This window comes from Oncorhynchus kisutch, linkage group LG15 (genome assembly GCF_002021735.2).
Source record: "Oncorhynchus kisutch isolate 150728-3 linkage group LG15, Okis_V2, whole genome shotgun sequence".
NCBI lineage: Eukaryota > Metazoa > Chordata > Actinopteri > Salmoniformes > Salmonidae > Oncorhynchus > Oncorhynchus kisutch.
The window spans coordinates 29,354,692-29,365,356 of record NC_034188.2 but is presented as its reverse complement, the minus strand read 5'-3'; the positions used below and the strand labels follow the sequence as shown (position 1 = coordinate 29,365,356).

The window sequence follows — 10,665 nt, the reverse complement described above, 5'->3', positions numbered from 1 at the left end:
CGTAGTTCAGGTACTCTCATTTTGCAATTAACTGAATTGCAATCCAAGCATTCATTCTCCTTTCTACACACTGTGTTTTGTGAATAACTGCTCATTTTAACTGAATAAAAAGATACATAATGGACACAGCTTAGAGATCTCACCCATACATTTCTTTATTTAGCTAATTTTGTTTTAGAGAAGCATTATGAATGTTAAAGACCAACTGAACAACTGCTCATCTGACAGAAACTTCCCCTTTATCTACTCAACATCACTGAAGGTATCATCACGTATATATTAATCAAATACATTTCTATTACAAGAATAGCCCAGTGGTAATGGTTATACTCATAGGAATATTTTTATAACATAGTAATTCAACAGAATAGTGTTAAAAATCCCAGAGAAAAATAGACTCACAGATAAACATAAGCCTTTTATTGTCATTGGATGTGAAGAGAGACAAAGTCCTTTATTAAGAGACAAAGATCAAGTCCTTTATTGGATATGTCATTTGACAAAGCAGCTGGACTATTGATTGTGGTCCAGAGACATAGAGAGCACTAGGCTAGCAACCATAGATGTATGTTTCAACATAATTGCTAGAAAAATGCCTTCCCATAGGTCTCTCCTCCACATGAGTTCTTGAACAACAGTGTTGGGTCCAACAAAGTGATTAATCAATTTGAGATGAGTGAACGACTTGCCATTTGACAGTTTGGTTTTTCTTTCGGGAAAAGGGGTACATTGTCATGCCTAAGAGTAGTTACAAGAAAATCTAATCATCAGGAAAAAGCTTGGACGAAACTAATACGAATTCACAAAAATGATTCTTATTTTACTAATACCAATGGAAATATGTGATACTGTATAATGTATTTAAATAAATGTGAGTCAATGTTCAACTACAAAATATCTCTGAACAGTGCTGATAAGCTATGAGTTTGTTTTAAGCCATTTAATTATGAACCATGCTTAATTACTGTAAAATAACAATTGAATTCAAGAGATATCATTATCTTCCTACCTAAAATTAAAATCAATACAAAAGTACCAATCTTCAATAGTGGAAAACATCAGCATTCTCAAAGCCAACAAAGTCCCTCAAATTGGTATTTGTGCCAAAAACGAACTAAAAACATAGGCATGCTGTATCTTATGTTTTGATAGATGCTAAATAAAAATGGGAGGGAATGAGAAAAATGACCAATTGGCTGGTGAGACAAAGGTCCTATATTTTTTTCAAAAGAGTTGAGCTGATTACAGTTGCCACAAGTATGATTGTCCACTGTCAAGGTTGGGATACAGGACAAGGGGAAAGCAGTTTCAGGATGAGAGTGCAGGGAAGCAGGTGAAACCAATAACCAGTCAGCCAAAAGGCTGGGAGAGGGGACAGGTAGGTGGTTGACTGGGTGGATATATCACTCCTTGTGGCGACTGTGTTTCTTTTGAATCTGAATTGCTCCAATCCAAAGAAATGCACAAGGTTCCATTTTGCTGTCACTCTGCCCAGACTGGATGGTTGGACCTGATTAGGACTGCTTGACTTTGTTATTTTCCTGGGCATTGATATGTTCTTCCCTGCTCTCCTCCCGCTCAGGTCGGTCCTCACTCTGGCGGGCAATGAGCAGTCGGCAGGTGAGCAGAATACCAAAGACCAGAGCATGGGCATATCGTTTCAGGGGGTCTCCTACTAACTGATGGAAGAAGAGGACCGCCAGCATGACCAGCAAGAGCAGGAAGTTAGCCACATCCTTGGGTCTCCCTGGCACCAATGTCAGAACCACACCACAGCCCACCTCCAGTGAGCCAATGATCTTTCGGAGCAGCACCGAGCTGATGCCCATCTTCTTTAGACCTGGCAATGCCTTGGCATAGCTCTTGTATGCCCGTTTCTGAAAAGAGAGAGAACATTTCAGCATTCATTTTCAAAGATGCAAAAGAGGTCATTTCATTTATTATTAGTGGCGCACTATAGACTACAGTATATCATTTCTCAGATTTGTTCTAAGGAAGTTTCAGTTCCTCATGAGACAATACATTCAGAGCCAATAGGGACATGTCTAGGCCTACCAGTTTGTCTATAATCATGACACTGACACATATGTTTTTGTTGTTGATTTTATCAAAATAGTCGACCTATACAGTTTTAAGAGTTATAACTGTAAGTAGTATATACAACCATCACCGAAATGCCTTTTTCCTATCGGATGGAAAATGTGGAATAAGGAAGAGCTTGGGCCTGATGTGGGCCTACTGCAGTAACACCACCAAAACCAGTCTTTGATATTCCTTAAAATACTAAATCAACCAAAACGTTGAAATGTAATTATTAGGCCTATTCGCCATGGAATAAGAATTTTGAGTAGAACATACATGGATGAGGAGCAGAGAGCACAGATGAGCATTAACATCGCTGGTAGCCTAATAAGCAAAGTCAATATCCACACAAAACAGGCAGGTGCACCTCAGAATTTGCTCGATCGCGCCGCCATTGCCTATAGCAAAAATGTACCTTCAAACAGTTTTTAAAAAATCATATTAGGCTAATAATAACAGATAATTTTCCATAAAATAGGCCTAGTACTGGACAAACGTGTAGGCCTACTGTTATATGCCTAGTCGCTATTTCAAATAAACAGGCCTATGTATTTGTAGCCGAATAAACTGTAGCCTATTCTTTCGATTTTAATTATGCCTAAAGGTAATATTTAATTTAATTAAATATTTCATAGAAAAATAGACAAACGTAATATTTTTCTATCATTATACTTCAATAAAGAATGTATTATCGGCTATAATAACGCAGCAGGCTCCATCATTTAATTGCTTGCTTGGGTAAATTCATTCCCACGATTGAAACAATACATACAATCAAATCGTATTTATCAGTTAGATATTATAGGCTATTTTATTTCATGATCTTATACAAATGTGGGTCAGCAGCGCACAGCACATTATTAGAGCCTGAATGCGTCCGTATTGGCAGAACAATGGCTTTCGCTGCAGTTTATGGTCGCTAAAGGTTTTACTTACCATCTCACTATAAGCATCTTTGCTTAATCTTGGTGTGAGCTTTATGGTGCCCATGAAGACGAAAAAAAGACCAAGAGCGAAAGAGAGGGCCACAATGGTTATCGTCCTCGGTGAAGCCATCTTCGGTATTGTATGTCCCGGTCTCGCCACCAAGCTAGTTTTCCGCGGCCGCTATTCAGTGTATTCACTGAAACACTGACTATTCTTTCCTGTGAAGATGCTAGGGGGGATGGGCTTCTGGAAAAGCCACAAAAATGGCGACAGGAAATTTGTACACAGGGTCCAAATGCCCATTTATGGTGCCCATATACCAAGCAATATTAACAGGTCATCTGAATATTGATCATAGGCAAACAAGAAGAAGAAAAAAAATCCTCAAAAATGTAACATCAAAGTTAGCATGCATAAATAATACTAATAGCCTAGTAGTGAAATAGGAAACATGGGAACATATACTGTTTGGACTGCAGGGAGCAGTCCAGGTCAAGCAATGAAGCATTATCATCTTCAAAGTGAACAAGCACAGTGAGAATACTTCAAGGCATATGGTAAACTTTGAAGGAAGCATGCCCATTGTACAGTTCAATTTTGTACTTGTTATTTCCTCAAATTGACCTGGTGTTGTAATATCTCATAATGCTATTTCCCTTTCACGAACTTTATTTTCTGTGGGTAATGTTTTCAACAGTCAAATAAATCAAATCAAAGTTTATTTTTCACGTGCGCCGAATACAACAGGTGAAATGTTTACTTACAGGCTCTAACTAATATTGCAAAAAAAGGTATTGGGTAAACAATAGGTAAGTAAAGAAATAAAACAACAGTAAAAAGACTATATACAGTAGCGAGGCTATAAAAGTAGCGAGGCTACATACAGACACCGGTTAGTCAGGCTGATCGAGGTAGTATGTACATGTAGATATGGTTAAAGTGACTATGCATATATGATGAACAGAGAGTAGCAGTAGCGTAAAAGAGGGGTTGGCGGGTGGTGGGTGGGACACAATGCAGATAGCCCGGTTAGCCAATGTGTGGGAGCACTGGTTGTTCGGCCCAATTGAGGTAGTATGTACATGATTGTATAGTTAAAGTTACTATGCATATATGATAAACATAGAGCAGCAGTGTAAAAGAGGGGTTGGGGGGCACACAATGCAAATAGTCCGGGTAGCCATTTGATTACCTGTTCAGGAGTCTTATGGCTTGGGGGTAAAAACTGTTGAGAAGCCTTTTTGTCCTACACTTGGCACTCCAGTACCGCCTGCCATGCGGTAGTAGAGAGAACAGTCTATGACTGGGGTGGCTGGGGTCTTTGACAATTTTTAGGGCTTTCCTCTGACACCGCCTGGTGTAGAGGTCCTGGATGGCAGGCAGCTTTGCCCCAGTGATGTACTGGGCCGTACGCACTACCCTCTGAAGTGCCTTGCGGTCGGAGGCCGAGCAATTGTGGTACCAGGCAGTGATGCAACTGGTCAGGATGCTCTCGATGTTGCAGCTGTAGAATCTTTTGAGGATCTCAGGACCCATGCCAAATCTTTTTAGTTTTCTGAGGGGGAATAGGCTTTGTTGTGCCCTCTTCACAACTGTCTTGGTGTGTTTGGACCATTCTAGTTTGTTGTTGATACGGACACCAAGGAACTTGAAGCTCTCAACCTGCTCCACTGCAGCCCCATTGATGAGAATGGGGGCGTACTCGGTCCTCCTTTTTCTGTCGTCCACAGTCATCTCCTTAGTCTTGGTTACGTTGAGGGATAGGTTGTTATTCTGGCACAACCCGGCCTGGTCTCTGACCTCCTCCCTATAGGATGTCTCATCATTGTCGGTGATCAGGCCTACCACTGTTGTGTCATCTGCGAACTTAATGATGGTGTTGGAGTCGTGCCTGGCCATGCAGACGTGGGTGAACAGGGAGTACAGGAGGGGACTGAGCACGCACCCCTGGGGAGCTCCAGTGTGAGGATCAGCGTGGCAGATGTGTTGCTACCTACCCATCACCACCTGGGGGCGGCCCGTCAGGAAGTCCAGGATCCAGTTGCAGAGGGAGGTGTTTAGTCCCAGAATCCTTAGCTTAGTGATGAGCTTTGAGGGTACTATGGTGTTGAACGCTGAGCTGTAGTCAATGAATAGCATTCTCACATAAGTGTTCCTTTTGTCCAGGTGGGAAAGGGCAGTGTGGAGTTCAATAGAGATTGCATCAACTGTGGATCTGTTTGGGCGGTATGCAAATTGGAGTGGGTCTAGGGATTCTGGGATGATGGTGTTGATGTGAGCCATTACCATCCTTTCAAAGCACTTCATGGCTACGAACGTGAGTGCTACGGATCTGTAGTCATTTAGGCAGGTTGCCTTTGTGTTCTTGGGCACAGGGACTATGGTGGTCTGCTTGAAACATGTTGGTATTACAGACTCAATCAGGGACATGTTGAAAATGTCAGTGAAGACACCTGCCAGTTGGTCAGCACATGCCTGGAGCACACTTCTTGGTAATCCGTCTGGCCCGGCAGCCTTGTGTATGTTGGCCTGTTCAAAGGTCTTACTCACGTCAGCTTCAGAGAGCGTGATCACACAGTCGTCGGGAACAGCTGATGCTCTCATGCATGCCTCAGTGTTGCTTGCCTCGAAGTGAGCAACATATAATAACATATAACATATAATATAACAAAGAGGCCAAGAAACTTTATAAAATCAAGTCTTACTTTCCATCAAAATTGCAATATAAACAGATCAACTCTATTTATATTTACGAGGAATTGAAATAGTTTGTCTGTACATTGATCATGTTTGTAAACAATTGTTTACTTTTACTACAGATAATTAAATAACCACTAATAAATAAATATTGACACTCACATAAAACATATTTTGGTAACATAAAATAAACACACATTTCTCAGAGGTGTATTGGCTTTGTAATTCCTACACAGTTGCTACTAAGAAAAATGTGCTGTCAGGTCTTTTTAAATTGTCCTTCAAAAGCTGATGGAAACTCCAGTTGTAATCCATAAATGTAAGATATGAGGTAACAGAACGAGGTTGTGGAGGGTTTGCAGGCAGGGCAGGCCTCCCTTCTTTTTCTTCATATTATCCTAAAATACAAAATGTGTATCAGTTCACACATAACACCTTTACTGTACTGAAACTATAGGAATCTTATCAAGGTCAAATGAATCTGCAACTAAAACTGTCAATGTCTCAAATGGGTTGTAGGAAGGGGGTCTGGGCCTTTGGTCCTTTTCTTGAAGGCGTTGTACTTTATCAAGGTTATCTTTTGCTGCCACGTATCCTACACAGAGACAACATTTTACATGAAAAAATATCAATGCCACAATGCTTTCGCTAACGTAGCTAAGCAATGTCTTTGAAATAGTTAATGGATACATATTCTGTCTCTGCAATCTCTACACATTGACCAAGACAGATGATTTTCTAGGAGTCTAACTGAAGGCACAGAGTTATAGTCTCTCTCTTACCTTTCATCTTTGGGCTTGCTGCAGCCTCTCCGTCTTCCCACGGTTGTCCCTCATCTGGTGCCAGAGGTCTCCTGTCCCTGATGTTCCTGATTATGAAAGAACAGAGTTCTGGGTAATCCAGATTGACGGCATGCAGCAGCCAGCAAAGACCCCACAGCGTCTTCTGTCTGTCCACCTCAGCTGGTCCATGAAGGCTGAATAGGGCTTCTTGAGCAGAAAAGCACAACACAATCAAATCTATGGATTTGTGTCTGTCTATGTATCTATCGGTCTCCTGTACATAATTAACATAATCTGTATCTCTGATTGGCTAGCTGGATGGCTGGCTAGCTGATTGGCTGTCTGTCTCTCTGTCTAGTTGTGTGTACAAGGACTAGACTAGACAATGTGGCACAGACAGCGGCTCTGGTTCACCAGTCTCTCCAGAGATAGGATCTCAATTATCTCAATCCCCAGCAGGGCGTTCATCTTGTCCTGCTTGCTGGCCAGCCTACAACACAACAGAGCAAAACATTTTATCAGTTGGTTCAAAAAAGGAAAAACTACATTCAAAGCACTAATCAGCTTCGCTGCTGTCCATCCTTGCCCACTGTAAATGGTCACACTGAGGTTTTAATGGGTTTAGGTAATATAGATTGTCTGTCACCTCATGGGTTCTATACACCTCATAGAACCTTGTATAACAAAGTTATAAAATCAGCTGTAACTTATATTTTGGCATTGATCAAATATTCTATTTACATGAATTCAAACTTGATATAAGAAGTAGTCCTTCCAACAGTTGTGGTTTTCCCACCACTTTATGCTGCTTCAGCAGGTCTGTCAGATACTCCTGGACCTCTTTAATACTCTGCTGGTCACTGGAGTCCACCACAAAGATGAACCCATGGACCTCCCCATAGAGATCCCCCCAGGACCCCCGCACCTCTGGGGCCCCACCGATGTCAAGCAGGGTGACCAGGAAGTTCTCCACTCTCAGCTCCATCCGGACACACCTACGAGTCTAACCCCTCATCCATCGGGGGCACTGCAGACAGAGACAGAACAATTTATGTCAGACAACCCAGATAACCGTGTTATATTTCTATTGGTGTGTATTTAATTCACTGACTGTGGATGTTTTTCCTGCTTTGTCAAGACCGACCACCAGTGCATTGACTTTCCTGCGTGAAAATGTGAGATATAGTCCTGGAGCAATTTAAAGTAAGTATTATATATTTGCAATTGCAAATAATTGCAGACTGAGTTAATCCATTTGAGAGAGTTATTCTTGCCTGATGGGTTGCTGGATCTTGGTTGTCCCAGCTGCAGAAGTTGGTCATCAGTTGTGGTGAAACAGAACAAGGTGAGCACAGCGGCCACCATCTTCTCCTTAGTTCCCACCTGAAAGAAGAACTCATTGTGATACAGAGCCAAGGTGCAAACCATAGACTTATATAACGAACGGTGCCAAGTTAGCCAAGGTCACTGTCAGGTGACCCGGGTCAATAAACTCCAGAAGACTCCAGAGCCATTTAGATCATGGGTGTTGAAGGACAGCAGACTGATTGGAGTTGGGCTGCCTGTATAAACACATCTCATTAGCATCAGTTTAGATATAGAACATGTTTTATATCAACACCAATGCACAGCTGTCTAACAACTTGACATTGTTTACGAAATTGTTATGCCTGTCCAACTACTGCTGTAATCCTGTTATAAGAATGTGTGACTTTTTTTGTGTGAGAAAATCCAATAAAATACATATCTTTAAAAATTCTGACTTACAGATGGCCACCACAGCCTACTAACAAACCAACATTTTTGCACCCAGATTGTCTAAAAGTACATCTAAACTTACCTAGAATCAGAAGAAAAAAGTTGCTAATGTCTTTACTCTTTGAAATCTTTTGGACAAAGGTTAGTGTCATCTGTGTGATTATATATCCTGGGCTTTGGTACCTGGTTACTAAGGAACATGGGCTGTATCTGCAGTGCATTCCTATCCCTTTGGGGAAGCACTATTCATTGGGTCTGTGAATTGCCTGTATACTGTGTATCTGCTGGATCGAATCCCCGAGCTGACAAGGTAAAAATCTGTCATTCTGCTCCTGAGCAAGGCACTTAACCCACTGTTCCCCGGGTGCCAAAGACGTGGATGTCGATTAAGGCAGCCCCCCGCACCTCTCTGATTCAGAGCGGTTGGAATAAATGTGGAAGACACATTTCAGTTGAAGGCATTCAGTTGTACAACTGACTAGGTTTCCCCCTTTCCCTTTCCCCTTTTCTATCCCCATAAAATGTCCGTAAGCCCATATGGTCTCCACCATTGGGTTTGTTTTACAATACACAGTATAAATGCATATGGACTCTTAAATACATTTGCATAAATGCATTCAGACACAGTAGCCTACCAGCTGTCTGACATCTTTAGACCTGTATGTAGTCTGCCACAGTCTGGTTCTACACAGAAAGCAGGCGTGTGAGCGTCTGTCTGCCTGGGGTGTGCTAAACAACTCCTGCAGGTCTCAGCTTTCTGCATCTGCTCAGTCTCCATGAAGCTGCATACACACACACTAAGTCAGTCAGAGCATGAACATTCTGGCCCTCTTTCTTCCCTCAAGCTTGGTTGAACTAGATCCAGACTTCCACCTACGGTAGATCTTTTCAATATTCATTTTTTTCCTGTTTCAGGTGAATCACTTTTATTTATTTAACATTTTTAAAAGATTGCCTTTCTCTATACAAATTGCAATGTAGCAATAAAAGGCCATTTTGAGTTCATACAACTAGACCATAAAAGTGCAATAAGACACGTCACTGACTGCAATAAAAAATATTGATATGGTTGAATCTGAAGATGGCAGAGAGCGCTTTATCAGTTAACAGTGGTAAAAAGGTTGTAGCTACTGTACACATGGTTATGTAAACAATGTTCAACAACCTAAATGCACTGGCCACCATAGAAATGATGCCAAGCTGCACTAGTCCATGACAGAATAGTTCTGCTCAGTTCACACGCAGAACATGTCCACTGGTGTTCTCAGGAGAAAGCCTAGGAAACAGAAGCCACATGAAATTCTAGATATAATATTAAATTCAAATTGGCACAGAAGACACACAGCGCATAATGACATCACGCTGTACTGTAGGGCACACAACGTCTCATGTAATCTAACAATGACAGAGGTTTATCACAATAATGTTTCATGTAATCTAACAATGACAGTAGCTTATCACAATCATTTTCCATGGCAATCAAACATGCAATATGAGGTAAATGTAGTTCTGTTACATTTTTTTGTTACAATATTATTGCTGCCTTGTAACATATTTACAAGTTGATACATCATCACAATGGCCACTAGATGGCCTTGATGTCTAATGGAACCGTTCACACTACAAGGGGCTGTGATTATGTGTCTGTGTGTGGTTTTCTCACAGATGAGCTGACATGGGCAGGAAATCTTTTGCAGTGCAGCCAAATCACAGTCTGTCTACTCATGATAAAAATGCATGATTTTTCACAGCCAACCTTTTTAACCACAACACTATAGATTACATAAAATAACATGTTTATAAACAATGAGTCCCAGTATTAGGCAGTCAACGTAAAATGTGACTGACAAATATTTTTCACTCTGTGGGGTATTTATTTTTTTGTCAATAGATTTGTTTTACTTGAAATGTTTCGCATAACAGGAAGAACACATCCTGGAACTGTGTTTTGTGTACATGCTTCATCTCATTAAGTCGTTACCCCTGTAACCAATCAGGCATGAGCTTCACCTGCTGACTAGACTCCTCTGAGGCTCTGACCACAGTACACACACTTAGGCACGTGCTCACACATTGCAGCAGAGGCAAAAGCAGCAGCAGAAGCTTGACACAACAGCTGTACACCGTGCCTTATATAGTCATTCCCTCCACTTACCTAACATATCTCAGAGAGACCTGATAGCTGAATGTCTGAGGGTTATGTTCCCTCTGAAGTCTCGCTTCTTTAAATTGTTCTACTAACTAGTGACTGTATTGACAGAATAGTACACCCTTTAACCTCTATGCCTCCAATGGCTGTGGGATGTATTGTTTAAGACTGTTTAATTGGTTTGAATCTGAGCCAAAACTGTCTTCAGCTTTTTGTTCAGTGACAGAATAGGGAGTTTGTTACGTCTGATCTGATTGGCTAGACCCAGCT

General features: G+C 41.3%; 1 protein-coding gene and 1 long non-coding RNA gene across 3 annotated transcripts; both read right to left on the bottom strand.

Annotated features, from left to right (window-relative positions):
• Positions 1 to 398: 398 nt before the first annotated feature.
• Positions 399 to 3,248, bottom strand: LOC109905123 (transmembrane protein 35A). Its single transcript, XM_020502312.2, has 2 exons — positions 3,019 to 3,248; positions 399 to 1,877 (listed from the first exon to the last, which is right to left on the bottom strand). The coding sequence occupies exons 1-2, from the start codon at positions 3,136 to 3,138 to the stop codon at positions 1,515 to 1,517; spliced, it is 483 nt and encodes a 160-aa protein (XP_020357901.1). The 5' UTR covers positions 3,139 to 3,248; the 3' UTR covers positions 399 to 1,514.
• Positions 3,249 to 5,582: 2,334 nt separating this feature from the next.
• On the bottom strand, positions 5,583 to 7,518 carry LOC109904712 (uncharacterized). 2 transcript variants are annotated; one of them, XR_004203013.1, is made up of 3 exons: positions 7,414 to 7,518; positions 6,489 to 6,978; positions 5,583 to 6,301 (listed from the first exon to the last, which is right to left on the bottom strand). It is a non-coding gene; the product is annotated as an uncharacterized LOC109904712 (long non-coding RNA). The 2 variants fall into 2 exon arrangements; XR_004203014.1 differs by having other exon boundaries at positions 7,230 to 7,509.
• Between the last annotated feature and the right edge of the window lie 3,147 nt (positions 7,519 to 10,665).